This window comes from Cajanus cajan, chromosome 5 (genome assembly GCF_000230855.2).
Source record: "Cajanus cajan strain Asha chromosome 5, NIPB_CcT2T_4, whole genome shotgun sequence".
Taxonomy (NCBI): Eukaryota; Viridiplantae; Streptophyta; class Magnoliopsida; order Fabales; family Fabaceae; genus Cajanus; species Cajanus cajan.
The window spans coordinates 15,872,118-15,891,657 of NC_138521.1; the positions used below are offsets into that span (position 1 = coordinate 15,872,118).

At 31.3% G+C, this 19,540-nt stretch overlaps 2 protein-coding genes across 2 annotated transcripts in view; both read left to right on the forward strand.

Moving 5' to 3' along the window:
- Positions 1-14,483, forward strand: part of LOC145958249 (ERBB-3 BINDING PROTEIN 1-like) — a 43,881-nt gene extending 29,398 nt beyond the window's left edge. Inside the window, exon 4 of the transcript XR_014433934.1 lies at positions 14,471-14,483. The gene's annotated coding sequence lies outside the window, so the exon portion shown is untranslated. The remainder of the gene's footprint in view (positions 1-14,470) is intronic.
- Positions 7,235-9,391, forward strand: LOC109818639 (lectin 7). Its single transcript, XM_083074992.1, has one exon. The coding sequence runs from the start codon at positions 7,235-7,237 to the stop codon at positions 8,003-8,005; it is 771 nt and encodes a 256-aa protein (XP_082931118.1). The 3' UTR covers positions 8,006-9,391.
- Positions 14,484-19,540: the final 5,057 nt, after the last annotated feature.

The window sequence follows — 19,540 nt, forward strand, 5'->3', positions numbered from 1 at the left end:
AACTAAAATTAAGGGGACTAAAATGAAAACAAACTTATTTTATAAGTACTAGAATCTGTTTGTACCTAATGTATAAAAATTTTAACTTTTAAATACAATAAATGTTCTAATATTGAGTAAGAAAAAAATTATAACGAATATATTAGTGATTATAAAAATATAAATAAATAAATTAAAGACATAGCTTCATAAATGTCATGCAATGACATAATTAATCACTCAACTTTATATGTCTTATTTTATGTTTCATTTTTGCTACTCCCCATTAGTTATATTTGCTTCATAACTTGATGATATTGTATCATTACATGACTTTTACGAAGCTTTATGTTTAAGGTTTAATTTACAAAAAAATAGTTGTTCAATAAATAAGGTTACTATTAGTGAAGTGAGTGTTAGAATATAAGAAGGGAGTTTGAATTGTTTCCTTTTAAGAATTATTCCTTTTTAAATTTGTTTCTTAGAAGACAAGTTGTATGAAAATAATTAGTTTTGATACTTAGTGTATTTTTTTAAAAATAGTTTTTGAGTTTACTTGTTTATAAAATAGAGGATGTAACAATAAAATAGTAAATGAAGTAATCCAAATAAAAAAGTAAAATACATAAGGAAAAAGAGAGTAGGCATAACATTTATATTGGTTCACTCCTACTAAATTACATTTAGTCCCCACACAACCTTGTGGAATTTTTCACTATGAACACAACCAACTACTACAATAATTCAACTACCTGTTGATACAAACAATTGTTATATAGCCACCTGTTGTTAGCAATGATAGTCATCCACTTGTTAAGAAACTTCACTCAATCACCTATTGAGAAAGACAACCTAACAACCACTTACTATAAGACTACAAAACACTTGTTGTGATTTACTTTCCTTTCTTACACCACTACACTCTCCGTTCTTGGTAGGAAGTGTTTACAGGAATGAATTTCTTATGCTCTTGTAGATTACAAAGACCACAAGTAAATCTCCTATAATGGAGCTTTCACTAAAGAAGATTTCGCGCATCTTTTCTACTACAAATTAGAGTTACAATATGGAGTGGATATCTTAGAAAAATCAGAGGATGAAGAAACAAAGGATTTACCTTGCTAAGCTTGAGTAATCTCTATTTTTTCTTTGTTCTTGCTTGCTTCAAAATGAGAATTTTGTTTCCCTTTATAGGCACATAGGAAATAAATATGTTGGAGCCTTTATTTTCTGTATGTTTACTGCTAACATCATTGTACTTTCCAATTTTCTACCAGTCTTTACAAATGAGGTGCCTTTTGTGTTGGTCCCGGGTAGAACACGAATCTAGAAAGGGGGGTTGAATAGATTTTTCGCTTAGACGACTTCTAAGGGTTTTTCTTGCTTTCTTGCTAATTTCTTTCTTTCTCATACAACTTATTACTAAACACAGTTAGAGTAAAAACCAAACAAGATACAAAGTATATCAGAATTATTACACAACGGAATAGATGTTGTAATCCAAATTGATTTTAGTAATTACCTTCCTTCACTTTATTACCAGATTGCATATATTATATCAAATTTCACAAATCAACAATCTATAATATTCAAGAAAATGTTTCTTTTACAATTTTGAATTCTTTTTATCAATTCAATATGAATTGTAACAATATATGAAGGTAAAGAGAGAAATTGCAAAGTAATTTATACTGGTTCAACCATACAAAGGCCTACATCTAGTTTCAGACTTAGCTCCCCGCTAAATTCAGTCTTTATACTATAATATTCTTTACAAACACCATGTACAAGCAATATTATAATCAAAAAATATAATCACCTAATTTTAATCCCACAAGATTATACAATCTCCATAATTCTTGCACCTCAAGAATCCACTTGAAAAAACCTATCTCAAGATTTCTCTTTCACTTTTTCATGAGATACCCTTATCTCAAAGAATCACATACCATAGCATATCCAACTATACAAACAAGAGTTACAAGATCAGAAAAGATACACTTGTAGTACAGATTGATCTTTCACAATGAATTGTTCAGTAATCTTGAATTAATTTCTTGAACTTCTTTCAAGATAAGATCTTTTTCAAGTTTCTTTGCTCTTGAATTGTTCTGAAAATATTTGATCTTCTCTCAAAAATGTTTTTTAGATTTTTGAAAATGTTTTTATCTACACCACTCTTTGATCTTTCTAACCAAATATGTCATTCTTTTTTTAAGTTTTCAAAAAGAGTTATATTTATAGAGAAAATAAGATTTCAACATTAAAAACTCAACAGTAGTAATCTATTACGAATATCAGGTAATCTATTACCAGTTTTTAATGAGAACTGAAATCTAAGAAACCAGAAAAGAGGTAATCGATTACTGATTCGGGTAACCGATTATCTCGAGTCCCAGAAACCATAGAACTTAATTTTCAGCAGAGGTAATTGATTACTAAAGTTGGTAATTGATTATCTTGATACTTTTTCAACTTGTTTCACTTGTTTTTACTCAAAAGTCATTATCGTAATAAACTACTTGAATAGGTAATTGTTTATCATAGAGAAGATGTTGAATTCCACTTCAAAACTAAGTTTCAATAATCTATTACCTCACATGGTAATCTATTACCTAACTTAATTATGAATTCTTTTGAATGAACCAAGTTCCATTTTATGTCAAAACACATTATAATTTCTTACATTGTGTTTTCACATGAAATGAGAAACATTAAGTTGAAATATGAGTTTTATGTTTTCTAAAACAAGATGTAATTTTGAAATTAATTCATCATAATAAGCAAACACATCCAAGCCTATGTCTAATAACAAGCAATACATTATCCTTTTCGACATAGGCCATGAAATAAAAAAATGAATGAAGCAAACTAAATAAATATATACAAATCTAATGCTATCATCATCAAAACTAAAACTTCTTCACTCTTCATAAAAATCTTCAAGAAGGGCTTTAGTAATTGACTTGGTAATTAACTCAGTAATTAACTCAACAATCTTCAATAAACTCAACAATCTCAACATTTTGAGTAGGTCTCGCTCCAAGTTTTCAAAACTAGGTATTCAAGACAAGTCTTCTGAGAAACATTATTTCAATTGAAGATTTCTGATCAACAACTTGGGATAGTCATTCATTTTCTTGGGATAAACATTTTCACTTGTGTTAATCAACAATTGTTGAAATATAATAAATTTTCTTTTAGGTTGTCATAAAAATATTTTTTGAATTTTTTCTTTTGTTCAAGAAATTATGAACTCATGTAGTCTTCTGATAAGTGTCAATTTTACCTAAATGACTTAACTTTTTTGACACGTATTTAACTATTTTTGAAAAAAAAATTGTGTTTCACCCTTAAAATATTACAAAATTCAAATGAGTTGTGTAAATTAGTTAGTTTATAAAGAGTTGATGAAAATTTCACTTAAATTATTGTTTTATATCTTGTAGGATTTAGTGGAGATCCAAAGTCTCAAAAAATGTGAATCCTTTTAGGTGTTTGGAAAATGGTTAAACCCTTTTGAAAAATTTCACTTAAATGGTTAAACCCTTTTGAAAAATTTCACTTAAATTGTTGTTTTATCTCCCACTCTACTCCTCCATGAAAAGTGATATCATAATAGTAGGAGAAGCGGGGGGGGTTAACATCCTCATCTTCATCTTTAAAAGGCTCCTGCACCCATCTACAACCCACTCCTTGTAGATGGATAGGAACTACAATGTGGGCTCTCTAAGGGTGGGTGCATTACTTATTGCCACATTAAGCCAACTGACATTTGCCAAATACTATTAAACTTGTGGGAGCAATCCACAATGTTGTAAATCTGTCATGTGGAGACAATGGGTGGGATGCCACTAGAAGTGGGAGAACATCCTGTACTAGTCAGTGTAAGCAAGGGGGACAGGGGCATCAACGGATGCTCAACCCTAACCAGATATTAAAGATCTAGCCCCACAAGTGTGTGGTCCAGTACATGATTGCTTGCCAAAAGCACCTAAATTATCCATATCTGCAAAAGGAAACAAAGTCAAAAGAGGATAACTTGTTAATTAGTATAACAATGGAGCAAAAGGTATCCATGATGCAACAACAAGCAAGGTCACAATTTCACATATGCACGACTGTGGTTAAGAATTGGACAACATGCATGGCCAGACAACTTCTTTTTCTTATATTTGATCATGAGAACCTTGGTTTAGGTTTTAGAATTTATTTTATCTTGTTTAGTTTTTGAGATTCTTTTTGAGGACATGTAAAAGTGGTTTTATGCCTAGTTATTTCCTTTTTTTTCTTTCCAAAACTTCTTTTATTAATTAAAGTACATGATGTTTCATATAGTGAACTAAGCGACATGAATCCTTTTACCTTGCACGTTAGTTTCCTTATAATACACCTTATTTTACTATTTATTTTATTAAAACGTTTTGGAGTAGAAAGGTCTCATAGTGACAAAAATTTTACCATTTAATCCTTATATTTAAAAACTATCTATTTTAGTGCATGTAAAAGCACTTTCAAATCTCTTTTAGTCTTTGTCGCTAGAAAAGTTAACATTACTAAGCGTTCGTGTAGCGATGACATGTCACTAACGTGACATTATGGGTTGGGGTTTATATTTTAATTTGTATACTTGCATTATTTATATATTTTGGTTCTTATATACTTTCCTAACCTTTACCTCTTAGTCCCTACATTTTGAATCTACTTATTATATATTTTGGTTCTTATATACTTTCCTAACCTTCCCTTTCTTCTAACCCCTTTCTATTTCCTTCTTTGTTTTTTCCTTGTCAACAACTCTCTTCCTTATATTTTGTGAGTTTTGTCTCTTTTAAGTCTTTTTACATTAACTAATTCTCATTGACTTTAGGTCAAAGTCTTATGGTTAAAGGTTCTAAAGTACTTCAAGGACAAGATAATGTAGTGTGCGAGTAGCGATTTGTGTTGACACTCCTTATAGTGGTGGAGGTTGCTACTTCGTTTTAATGTTACCACACAAAATTATTGGACATATAACATATTAAACCTTTTGTTGCATGATTTTTATCTTCCTGCATCAAATGGTTAGATATTTGTGTCGTTATTCTATTAGCAATTGCTTTTTGATTCATTTTTTGTTATCAATTTGCTTGTTATTTTTTCATTTGTAGGTTCTCTAACACCATCCAAAAATTTAAACTAGCAATATTGTAAAACTAACAAAATTTGTTTGACAATTTTTAAAACACCAAAAAATTGAAAGTTAAAAATATGTTGCCCAGCATCACCTCCAAAGGCAATTTTTGACGTTGAAGCATGACAAAAGCATTATGTGATCTAGAAAAATATACATTCAAGTTAAACAAAATGTAGTAAGTCTTTGGCATTTTAAGGAGTGTCAACACAAATTACTATTCACAAGTTACTTTGTCTTGAACATGAAATATATTTGAACTCTACTTCCTCAAAATACAATATAGTGTCAATGAAAATTAGTTTATGTAAGAAGATTTTAAAGAAATAGAAGTTGTAAAAAGGAAAAAGGAAAAAAAAAAAAAAAGTAAGAGGATGAAGAATGGGAAAATGTGTTCGTATGACTAAAAAAAAAAAAAAGTGTAAACATCCAAATTGTCCATGAATTTGGAATCCACTGTTATATTAGTCCATGAAAGTAAAAAAATTGTTGAATATGTTCCTAAATGTGCAAATTTACAATCAAATTAGTCAAAAGCTAGAAAAAAAGTGTGACTAAATTAATAATAATATATTCAGGGATTAAAATAATAGTAAATAGTTTAAACTATGAACTTATTAACATTCTAAGGACTTCAGACAATTTCTTAGTTTCAAAGATATATGATAATATCTTCTAAATTTTGGGACCAAAACAAGTAGTTACTGAAAAAAGAAAAGAAAAACAATTGTTCACAAATGTACGGACAAAAACAAGTAATATCTAAAGATAATGACTAAAAGATAAAAATTGTATCATTATAGGGACCAAAATATTTAAATATTGCATGTATACAAACTAAAATGTACAAATAATAGTGTAGAGACAAAAATGTACAAATAATGCAAGTATTGCGACTAAAATGAAAAACAAAATACAGTTTAATGTCACGTTATCCACAGCTAATGGCATTAACTTTTTTTTAGCGATAGTGATAAAAAAAAAAAAAAAAAAAAGGAATTGGAAGTGCTTTTACATTTTCTAAAATGAAAAATTTTTAAATATAAAGATTAAAAGATAAATTTCTATAAATAAAAGGATAAAATAGTAACTAAATCATGTTTTAATATGTTTTATTTTTTGTCTTGTCACGTGTTTTCTTTTACTCTTTGAGTTAGAGACTAATTCTATTTAAGGTATTTGGCGAATTTTTATATATAATAAAAATCAAATAAATTTTTTTTATTAAATAGATTGTTCACTTAACGTGGTAGTACATAGTGTTTTTGTTTATATTCATAATTTTAAAAAAAAAAATAGAGCATTTTGGGAGAATTGGATTGAAGCTGTGGAACACCTGCGAAAAAGACATAAAGATGCACTCACATTTTGGATACGCCAATTTTGTCAATCACCAAGAATAAGTTAGCAAGACATTAGTTGTCACCTTAAATTCATCACTAAACCTATATTTATGTTGATTATACATTGTTTATCCCCTGGATCCTCAAGCAGCACCAGATTGCATATCCGAAGTCAAAATGACATAAATTTAGCGATTTTAATTTTTCCTTGTTAATTAAAACAAACTTTTCATTTTTACACTTCATTTACACTTGTTTATATATTTCTACTTTTATAATAATCTCATCACTTGTTACATTTACCATTTTTATTATTATTTTTATCTCTCTTCACGGTGAATCAGAATAGGTATATACACCCTTTATGATTGTGAAGAAGTCAGCTTTATCCTTGTTTTAATCACCATTCTTCCTAAATGTTGTTGAGTATCAACTATGCAAATTGTTTGGCTACTTCCTCCCCCAACACAATCTGTTTAAGGAGAAAACTTGTTTTTTTAGGTAGAGTCCACTAATTAAAGTTAGAATTTTACTTTAATATTATACATTTATATTTAATATAAATTTCATTAATATATATTATCGAAATAAAACTTAAATTCTAATTAAAAAACAGTATCCACCATGTTTAAGAAACCCTAACTAATAACTAAGTTTTGTCATATATCAAAATCTGTGTATATATATACCATATATTAACGCTTCACCATTCCCCAAATCACACAAAAATTGTAAAGCCATGGCTTTGAACAACACAAAGCCCGTTTTGATGCTCCTCGTTCCCCTCCTAATGCTGCATCGCAACTCCGACACATCTTTCGAATTCCCCAACTTTTCAGGGCCATACGCGAGCGAGCTGATAACGCTCCAAGGCGACGCCTTCGAGTCAAAGGGCGTCATAACACTAACGAAGGTCCAAAACGGCGCAATGATGCCCAACAGCGCCGGCAGAGCCACCTACGCTCTTCCCGTGCGCCTCTGGAACTCACAAACGGGCAAGGTGGCACGCTTCAACACCACCTTCTCCTTCGAGATAACCAACGGTTTTGATTTAGCAGAAACCGGCGATGGAATCTCTTTCTTCCTCGCACCCTTCCGATCCCAAATGCCCCCACATGCAGACGGTGGATACCTCGGACTCCTCAGCCCCGACACTGCCTTAAGAAACACCGACAAGAACCAACTTGTCGCGGTTGAATTCGACATGCACCCCAATTCGTGGGACCCTGCCGTTCCCCACATTGGCATTGATGTTAACTCCATCGCTTCGGTGAAAACGGTGCCGTGGAAAAACGTCGTGGGCTTGCTGATAGTGTTCGCCACTGTGACGTATGATCCTGTGTCGCAAAATTTGAGCGTGGCAGTGCGTGACGGACCTACGGCTAGCCTCGTGATCGATTTGAAGAGCGTTCTGCCAGAATGGGTAAGCGTTGGCTTCTCCGGCTCCACCGGAAAATTCACTGAAGTGCACGATATTCACTCGTGGAGTTTCAGTTCTAGCTTCGATTAGGACCCCCGTGTCTTGTTAATTAATCACGAACTAATAAATATGTACCACGTTCGATGTTATTATAAATTAATGTATGTATTTTGTGTTAGAAATTTTATTTTTAATAATTATTGTGGGCTACATATATTATTTATAGTATTTATATTAATTATTTATATTTAGTTGAGCTTAATAAAAGTGATCTAATTTTAGTGAGCCTTTACACTGTCAACAGGAAAAACTGATATGGGCCCATATAAGTGGAAACCAGATTTGGTTCGTTAAGGGTTAATGGGAACCCTAATAGGTTTAAAATCATAAAGATGGTCATGGTCCCCAATATGCCAAATGAGAAACACACGTCTTTCTGTCTCCCTATTAGAAGAGTAACATCAAGTCCTATCAAGGAATTCAGTGATTTGGTTGAGAAAGATCATTGCACCAAAAGACTATTCCACTGCAACCTTTTGATCAACGTCAATGGACACAGGTACGTATTATTAACATTAACTCTGTAATCTGAGACAACGGTTCTTAATATTGATTAATGGAAAATTTCTATTTGGCTTAAGAAATTTATCGCAACAAGTGGTATCAGAGCCGCCGTTGTCATTAGGTTATGGGTTTCTAAAGCGTATTATTACAATCCTTTTTCTTTCTTCATTGACAATACGTGTATTTCAATGCGTTGGTCATTTTTTTTGCTTCAATTTGATTTAATTGATTATATGGATAAAGAGATCGATTAAAAAATAAATTTTTCTTAAAGAGAATTTTTTTTTGTATTGTGAAATTGTATAATTTTCTGTGAATGTTATATATTTATATATGTAACAATTTTGCAATGATCTAGAAGACATTGTCAAATGAAGAAATTTTTTGAATTTTTTATATTTTCTCACCAGAAGTGAGATAATTGTGCAATAATGCAATAAAGGAATATTTTCTCACTAGAAATGAGTTAATTGTGCAACAATGCAATAAAGAAATATTTTCTTACCAGAAGTGAGTTAATTGTGCAACAATGCAATAAAGAAATATTTTCTCACCAAAAGTGAATTAATTGTGCAACAATGAAATAAAAGAATATTTTTCTCACCGGAAGTGAGAAAATAATATGAAAAGTGAAAAGGAAAAGGGTTGATAAAGACACAAATATAATATAAATATTATGTTTGATCCTTTGAGTACCACTAGAAGTGGCATTTTTTTTTGTCAAAATCATTGTTGTAATATTAAATGATATTTGGGAAAATTATATGATCAATATATTAAATTTCACATTATCAAAATTTTAATGTCATTCGCGTAAGAATTATTTTCTTGAAATTTGATTGATATTATGTTCAATTTTAAATTGATTTTTTTATATATATTAAATTTGAGTGCGAATATTGACAGATTATAGACCCTCTTTATTAATTAATTTGTCTTGTAATTTTTTAATTAAATAAATTGATGTAATATATTGCCAAAGCAATCCCTATTATAGAAATTAATTTGATTAAAAATTACAATAGATGTTAGTATGAGATTATTTATGCGATTTGTGTTCATCCCAAAGGAAGACACAATTTGGCCAAATAATAACATGCCTATGATGATAAATATGTGACAATTATAAAGTTACAATCATGTGAATAATAGTCGGTCCAAAGAAAGACTATTATTTGACAGAATTAATTGTCAATATTTGATCGTTGCATTGAGAGTACCAATAACAAGTTGATTTGTATGTCCAAAGACAAAGAATTAATGTTGTGCTCGGTATCTTGTAATGGGTCTATTATGTAAATAATCTGCATGTTTTATTTATTTTACTTTACTTTGTGAACATGTATTTAAATTAAATTTTTTTCTATGTTCTATTACAGTTGTTGTTGCTAGTGTTGTTAACTTATCTGCTCAAATTAATTGTATACCCATGCTTAATGGGACAAAATTTAAGGCTTGGAAGGAAGCAGTTGAGATAATTCTTGGCTGGATGGATCTTGATCTTGCACTTCGGGCTGAGAAACCCACTCCAAATTCGGAAAACCCGGATGAGGATAAGGTTGAAAAGTGGGAACACTCAAACCGAATGTGTTTGATGATCATGAAGCGATCTGTTCCAGAAGTTTTTCGGGGCTCTATTTCTGAGAGCCACAATGCTAAAGGTTTCCTTAATGTCGTTGAGCAGTATTTCACAGTAATGAGAAAGCTGATGCAAGCAGTTTGCTTGCTAAACTTATCTCTATGAGATACAAAGGTAAAGGAAACATAAGGGAGTACATTATGGAAATGTCTAATCTCGCGTCAAAACTAAAAGCACTAAAGTTAGAACTGTCTGATGACTTGCTCGTGCATCTAGTTTTGATTTCTCTTCCTACACACTTTGGACAATTCAAGGTGAGTTATAATACTCAGAAAGATAAATGAACCTTGAATGAATTGATTTCTCACTGTGTGCAAGAAGAGGAAAGGCAGCAAAGAGAAAAGACTGAAAATGCTCATTTAGTGTCAAGCTCTTAGAATAGGAAGAGAAAGAATAATAAGGATGTTGTAGAAAGGACTTCTCAGCAAAAGAAAGTTGAAAAGGATGAGAACACACCTACTTACTTCTTCTACAAGAAGCCTAGGCACATGAAGAAAAAGTGTCCCAAGTACGCCTCTTGGCGTGTAAAGAAAGGTAATTTTCTCTCTTTGTTTGTTCTGAAGTTAATTTAGCTTTTGTACCACATGATACTTGGTGGGTAGATTCTGGTGCTACTACTCACATTAGTGTATCCATGCAGGGTTGCCTTTGGAGCCGACCGCCAAGTGATAATGAAAGATTTATATATGTGGGTGATGACAAAAAGGTCACAGTAGAGGCTATTGGAACATTTAGATTACAGTTAAAAATTGGATTTCATTTGGATTTATTTGAGACTTTTGTTGTACCGTCTTTTATGCGGAATTTAATTTCTATTTCTAGTTTGGACAAATTTGGTTTTTCTTGTTCATTTGGAAATAATAAATTTAGCCTCTATCAAAATTCAAATATTGTTGGTTCTGGTTCTTTAATTGATAATTTATACTTACTAGATGTAGTTAGTTCCAATAAAGAAAATTTTAACATTGATTCTCGTGGTACGAAGCGTAAAATAAATGAGAACTCAGCCACCTTATGGCATAAGCGTTTAGGCCATATCTCTAAACAGAGAATTCAGATGCTTGTGTCGGATGAGATTCTTGAACCCTTTAACTTGTCAGACTTTGAGGTTTGCGTTGAATGTATTAAGGGTAAACAAACAAATTCTAGAAAATTAGGTACCGAAAGGGCTAAGGACGTTTTGGAATTAATTCACACAGATATTTGTGGACCATTCCCTATGGCATCTTGGAATGGACAACAATATTTCATTAAGTTCATAGATGATTATTCAAGGTACGGCTACCTATTTTTAATTCATGAGAAGTCTCAATCCCTAGATGTTTTCAAATCTTTTAAAGCTGAAGTTGAGCTTCAACTTGGAAAGAAATTAAGGCCGTCAAATCTGATCGTGGTGGTGAATATTACGGTAGATATGATGGATCAGGTGAACAACATCCAGGGCCTTTTGCGCTTTTCCTAAGGGAATGTGGCATCGTTCCTCAGTATACTATGCCTGGGAAACCAAGTCTAAAACATTTACACATTTGGGGTTGTCCGGCTAAAGCGCGTCCTTATAGGCCGCATGAAAGCAAGCTGGAGTCAAGGACTATTAGCTGTTATTTTGTTGGTTATCCAAAACGCTCTCGGGACTATAAATTTTATAATCACACTACTAGATCATTCTTTGAGACGGGGAATGCGAGATTCCTTGAGGATGTTAAGTTTGGGAAAGAAGAGAACATAAGAAATGTTGTCTTTGAGGAAGAACCTGTCATTGACAGTGATCAAGTCCTCGTGCCTATTACTATTCCAGTACTTACCCCAGTAATAGGTGACAATCATGGAGTTATTCCTGACATTGTCCCTACACAAGACAATATTGAGGTTCTCCCTCAAATACCTATAGAGCAAGCTCAACAATCTCAAGAAGTGCCATTAAGGAGATCCACTAGAGAAAGAAAAAGTGTAATTCCAGATGATTACATTGTGTTTCTTCAAGAACATGAGGATGACATTGGTTTAACAGAGGATGATCCAATCAACTTCTGTCAAGCTATGCAAAGTTCTAGCTCTCAAAAGTGGATTGATGCCATGAAGGATGAGATGAAATCTATGCAAGACAACGATGTTTGGGATTTCATTGAATTACCTGAAGGTGTGAAACCTATTGGTTGTAAATGGATATTTAAAACCAAGAGGGATTCAAAAGGTAATATCGAGAGATATAAGGCTCGTTTAGTTGCTAAAGGTTTCACTCAAAAGGAAGGCATTGATTACAAAGAAACCTTTTCTCCGGTTTCTTCAAAGGATTCTTTTAGAATAATAATGGCACTCGTAGCTCATTATGATTTAGAGCTCCATCAGATGGATGTTAAAACTACGTTTCTAAATGGTGACATTGAAGAAACGATTTATATGATGCAACCAGAAATATTGGTGTCTGGTGACTCAAAGTCCATGGTATGCAAACTAAAGAAATCCATCTATGGTCTCAAACAAGCTTCCTGTCAATGGTATCACAAGTTCCATCAAGTTATTACCTCATATGGTTTTGAGGCAAATATAGTTGATGATTATGTTTACCATAAGTTTAGTGGGAGTAAATATATATTCTTGGTGTTATATGTCGATGATATACTGCTTGCCAGCAGCGATATAGGCTTATTGCACGAAATCAAGAGATTTTTAACAAAGAATTTTGAAATGAAAGATCTTGGTGAAGCCTCTTTTGTATTAGGTATTAAGATACTAAGAGATCATTCTCATGGTATCATAAGGTTATCACAAGAGAACTATATCGATAAAGTTTTAGATAGATTCGGCATGAAAGATAGTAAACCAGGAGATACCCCTATAACCAAGGGAGACAAATTTAGCCTCAAACAATGCCCTAATAATGACCTTGAAAGAAATGAGATGCAAAAGATTCCTTATGCTTTAGCTGTGGGAAGTCTAATGTATGCTCAAGTTTGTACTCGTCCTGATATTGCATTTATAGTGGGAGTTTTGGGCAGATACTTAAGTAATCCTGGGATGCAGCATTGGAAGGCAGTAAAGCATGTAATGCTCTATTTGAAGAGAACAAAAGGATATATGATCACTTATCAGAAGTCTGAAAGTTTAGAGATCATTGGATACTCAGACTCTGATTTTTCCGGATGTCAAGACAGTAAACGCTCCACATCTGGATACATCTTTATGTTGGCTGGAGGAGCTATCTCTTGGAAGTCTGTTAAACAGACTATTATAGCTTCATCAACCATGGTTGCGGAGTTCATTGCTTGTTTTGAGGCATCCAACCATGGGATATGGCTGCGAAATTTTATCACTAATTTACGTGTGGTTAATGGCATTGAAAGGCCATTGAAAATCTATTGTGATAATAACTCTACAGATCTTTATTCCAATAACAATAGGAGTACAACCAAGTCAAAATTCATTGATATAAAGTTTCTGGTTGTTAAGGAAAGAGTTCAGAATAAGAAAATTTCTATAGAACATATATGGACTAATTTTATGCTAGCTGATCCACTTACTAAGGGTTTGGTGCCTAAAGTCTTTCATGAGCACATTGCTCATATAGGTGTAATCCCTTATAGTACCCTAGTTTAGTGGGAGTCTCATTTATGTTTTACGTCTTCTTTATTTTTTAATTTTTCCAGATATTTGTATTATTTGGATTTTCTACAGAAATAAAGTTGATGTTCATAATTTTATTCTGAGCTTGTTTTTGTGCAATACATATATGTTGTGTTTTGAATGGATCTCTATAAAGAATAAAGTTTGGACCAGTTGGAAATAGACATGATTAAGATCACGTTGCATGTAATTTCCATGTCACTTATCCATATTTGATCTATGTCTTTGAGTGCATACAATTGTGGTGATCATTATGGTTTAGTCACATTAGATAATGATGAAAGCTGCAGTGGTTCCCTGTTGTTGTATGAATGGACCAGATTGTTTAAGGGGAGTCTAAAAGTAAATAGCATACGGTTGTGCGCCTAAAGAATTTTGTGATATAAATACTTAAATGAATATGAAGCCCAAGTGAGAGATTATTAGAAATTTTATTTCTAATAATTATTGTGGGCTACATATATTATTTGTAGTATTTATATTAGTTATTTACATTTAGTTGGGCTCAATAAAAGTGATCTAATTTTATTGAGCCTTTAGACTGCCAACAGGAAAAACTAATATGTGCCCATATAAGTGGAAACCAGATTTGGCCCGTTAGGGGTTAATGGGAATCCTAATAAGTTTAAAATCATAAAGATGGTCATGGTCCCCAATATGCCAAATGAGAAACACACGTCTCTTTGTCTCCCCATCAGAAAAGTAACATCAAGTCCCAACAAGGAATCCAGTGATTTGGCTGAGGAAGATCATTGCATCAAAAGACTATTCCGCTGCAACCTTTTGATCAACGTCAATGGACACAGGTACGTATTATTAACATTAACTCTATAATCTGAGACAACGGTTCTTAATATTGATTAATGGAAAATTTCTATTTGGCTTAAGAAATTTATCCCAACATTTTGCTTTCGGAATGTGTGTGAATTTTTTTAACTGTGATGTTATAACCTCATAATAAAGATCGTTAGCTAAAGAAGTTCATCGTGTAAGTGTCAACCTATATTCTGAACTGTTGGAGAAGGAAGAAAACTGAAATCTAAAGAATTGATTCATTCTACTCCTAGAGAAACAAAAATAAGTGTATTTATTGGACATAATTGGATGAAACATGATTGGTGTTTGTAACCAAAGTTGTAACAGTGGAACTTGACCTCTTGAAAAAAAAATAGATATAGTCTCGATGGTAGAAATTGATTACTATAAATTTCTAATGTTGATCCTTCATATATTTTATTATCTAGTTGTTTGTTTTTGATATTTTTATGTGCCTATCATCCACTAATATTTTGAGAAAGTTAAAAAGTTTGTAACACTATTTAATCATCCTTCTAATATTTTTTTTTCCTACAACAATCCAAAAGCTAAAAAGTCAACCGCACACTATGTTAGCTCAAGTTGAAGTTAAAAAGTTTTGATGATTATAAATGGGTTCCTAATAAGCCTCTTGTTAAGAGTGCAACTATACAACACAAATAATTTTTAGTAACATTTGAAAAATGTTACTTAATTATGTATAAATGTTACTAATTTGTTTTAACAAGATATTATCAAATGTTGTATATAGTCCATGTTGTTAAAGACTTTTAATAACATTTTTATATAATTAGGCAACATTTTTCAAATGTTAGCAAAGTAGTATTTTTGTAACATTTTAATGATGTTGCCAATATTTTGTTAATTTTATAAAATGATAATTAATTTTAATTTAGATATATTACTATCAATTATTATATTTTTATGCCTCTTAAACTCCTATGAGTTCTTTGAGAGAAGATTAAAGACATTCTTAGTTACCACTAATTATATATAAAATATCAAATTTCATTTATCTTAAGTATAAATATATAGTTATATATACTCTTTATGAGTTATTAATCTATTCGATGTGGGACTTTAATTATGGATAACAATTAGAGATAAGGGAAATATTTTTTTTTTGTTCGATGTGGGACTTTGATTTTAAAAGCAATTATAGTAACATTTTTCAAATTAATGTTGCAAAATAACCTATGTGAAATTTTTTTACTCGATATGGGACTTTGATTTTGAAAACAATTAGAAAGAATAGTATTAAAATAAAAAATGTTACTCTATCTATAATGATATTTTTTTAAAAAAGTGTTGCAAAATAACCTATTTATTTAATATATAGTAACATTTTAACAAATGTAAACAAGAAAATGTTGCTAAAGAATTAAAATCTAGTAGTGGTTATTTTTGTTGTGTATGTTTATATTTTGACTTTAGTGTTAAATTTGTAGGTTATCTTATAATCTTCGGATAAGTTAATATAGTTGATGATCAAGAGTAATGAGAATAAGGTTTAAAATCGATTTGGAAAGAATTGAAGTGAAAATTTTGAGGTATTGAGTTTTTTTTTACTCAAATAATTGATTATCATTAAAAATAATTGATTGCTTCCCAAATTTTAGAAGTTCCTTGAAGCATCTTTGACAATAATTGATTATCTGATTAAATAATTTATTATTTCATAGCTGGATTTGGAAATAATCCATTAACCAACAAAAAAAATAAATTAAATTGTTTTTATTTATGATAAACTAAATTCCGTAAATTGATTATTCTTCTATTATGGATCAAGAGTACAAGAGTCATCAACCTACATAAAGATTGTAGATTCTATCGATTTAATTTTTCACTATTTTGATTGATTTTGTTGATAAGGTGATACACTACACTTATTTTTGTTAATTTTTTTAGCAAGTTTCTCAAGAGGATAAGATTACTTGTATTGAGTTTTCTACAAGGGCACATTTGAGAGTTGAAGAAGTGAGGTCCTTTAAATTTTCAAAAGTTAATTGCATGCAATTGTAATTGTAAAACTTTGAAGTTTATAGATTTAGATAAATTCTCAATCAAATTGATTGGGAGACTGGATGCATGTAAACCATGTGGTTATGTGTAAACCAATATAAAATTTTGTGCAAGCTTTTCGAATATGTTACTAAATATATTACTTGATTTTTTAATTTTATTTGAATATGAATTATTTGTTTGACTGTTAAATTAAAAACACGTCATATAGGATAATTCTTGAATGTCTTGCACAATCTTATTTCAATATTCTTATTCCAAGTTTGATTAAAATCAATTGAGTCAATTAGAAATCTTTAAAAAAAGTTTTAATATAAGAAATTTTTAAGAAGAATTTTAAACAATCCAACTCATCCTTTTATTGAATCGTAGCATTTTTTCTACACACTATACAAAGATAAAACAAAAAATAAGAATATTTAGACATGACAACAACATATCAAATCAGAAAAGGTTAACCTTGGTTAACACTTAGAAAAATATAATATAACTTGACCATTAACTCTTGTGGAATATTTGACACTACATGCCTTACTTTAAGTGAAGATCTTCATGAGACATGTGTTTAAAGAACAACTGTGCTTAAAGAACAATTGTGTAAACTAAGTTAGATTACATGTTCGAGCAAAAGTGAGATAAAGAATACTATGTAATCAGAAGTGACAAACAAATTATAAATATTTGTTATAATCATTTTAGTTGGTAGAATCATTCTTATTGGAAGGTAACTTAACGCACTAGTAGAAAATCAGTCTTTTACTTCAACATTTTCTCATCGGTTATAAAAATACTCAACGTAAAAAATACGCAGTGACATTTTTGAAATTAATATAAACTTTTGTACGTCGAACCAAAAAGAGTCCAACGTAAAAACTAAAACCTACGTCGGATATAAACTACAGTCCGATGTAGATTTTAATTTTTACGTCGGATCCTTTTTGGCCCGACGTAAAAAAGTTGTTTTATTCCTCCCCCCCAACATCTTCGTCTTTTTCGTGCGTGCAAGTGTTTTTTCATTGTTCTCCTCTAGAGTTTTCCTCTAGTGATTTCCTTTGGGTGTTTTTCGGTCACAGTGAGCGACGACGACAACGGCGACGAAACTCATTTTTGATTCTGAACCTATCTCTCCAATTGGGTTGAAACATTTAGCTGTTTTCATGGATTGAGGTTAGTGCTTTCATGCGAGTATTGATCTTTCTGTGTAAAAATGTTGTTTTATTCCTGCACGCGAGTGTTTTGACACTATTTTCCTCTCTAGCGATTTTCGGCGACAGCGGTGCGAGACCTTTGGGTGTTTTCCGTTCATGATGCACGACGGCAAGACCCATTTTTTATTATGGACCTATCTCTTCGATTGTATTGAAGCATTTGGGTATTTTTTGGACGTGTTCATGGATTGAGGTTTTTTTTTTGTCTGTCAACTATTTTACGTTGGACGTGGAGGATGTCTGACGTAATTTTACGTCGACTAAAACACCCGACATAAATTTACGTCTCTCGCATTGACGTCGGACTTTTTTTCGACGTAAAAAATCCAAAATAACAAACGTAAAATATCTCTTCGATTGTATTGAAGCATTTGGGTATTTTTTGGACGTGTTCATGGATTGAGGTTTTTTTTTGTCTGTCAACTATTTTACATTGGACGTGGAGGATGTCTGACATAATTTTATGTTGACTAAAACACCCGACATAAATTTACGTCTCCCGCATTGACGTCGGACTTTTTTTCGACGTAAAAAATCCAAAATAACAAACATAAAATGTCTCTTCTGTACTAGTGACGTAACTTAATTGAGTCAACCAATATATAAAACAAAGTGTTTTAAAACATCATGTCCTTCATTTTTCTGGATGAAAGCTTTCACAAGCTTATAACTTTTATTATTTCTGTGCTAAAAAGGTTATAAAAATATTCACATACATTCAAATCCTCATCCTGTGAGTTTAATTTACCTGTGGTGCAATTTTGTTGAGTTTTGAGGAATATTTCTGGAGAATTAGCTCCTTTCATTAAGCCAATATTTCATGGACACCAGCAAGACTGAAGGAAAGGTTTCTTGGAAAGACCCCTGAAACCAAGACACTTAATGATCAAAAGGTGTTCTGAATTTTTTCATGGAATATATTAGTGGCTTGACAGTGGTTAGTCTAGATGAAATTGATACAAGGTTGCATCTCATGCTTGCCAACCGCAACCACAACTCTATGTAAGACCATTTGGGTGGAGCGAACTAACTCCGGCACCTATGCTGAAAAGCTTTTGGATCCGCGCTTTTGGAAATTTTTTTGCTCCTCTATGCATTTGGTAGTGAGAAAAGAAATAGATAAAAAATTAAATAAATAAATAAAAATAAATAAAAAGGAAAAAAATATCTAAAAAATATAATAAAAATTTAATTCCTTAACTTAAGAGTAATAAAAAAGAAAGAAAGAAAATAAAATAATATTATTATCAACTATTTTATGGTAAAATTCTTAGAGTCTTTAATCTGATATAAATTTTTTAATCGATTATAATAGTTAATGGAGATTTTCAACTGCCAGTATTTATTAAAAAAATGTAAAAAAAAATGGTGAGCGTTAGAAACCGCTAGAAACATTTTTAATTAAAAATAATACACTTTATAGTGATTTTTAATCGCTAGAAAAAACCGTTCCAAAATGCAGTGCACTGCATTTTTGCGCTGTTCTGGATGGAAATTAAAAAGTGGTGCCATCACCTTTTTATTTTCACTTTTCATTTTCCACCAACCAAATCATCTATTGACTCTCCTAATTATATTCTCACCTTATTTTTCACGTACCTATTTAATACCAACTAAACAAGAGGTAAAAGTTTTGGTGCTTTGACAATATTTTTCGTTCCAAAATGTTATACATCTTCTTTTCGAAACGCTATCTTCAGATGTTATCTAAAAAATATTTTTTATATAGAGATTTGACGATGGTTAAAGCTACTA

Coding starts and splice junctions, on each gene's coding strand:
- LOC109818639 (XM_083074992.1), top strand. CDS start 7,235: ATGGCTTTGAACAACACAAAGCCCGTTTTGATGCTCCTCGTTCCCCTC.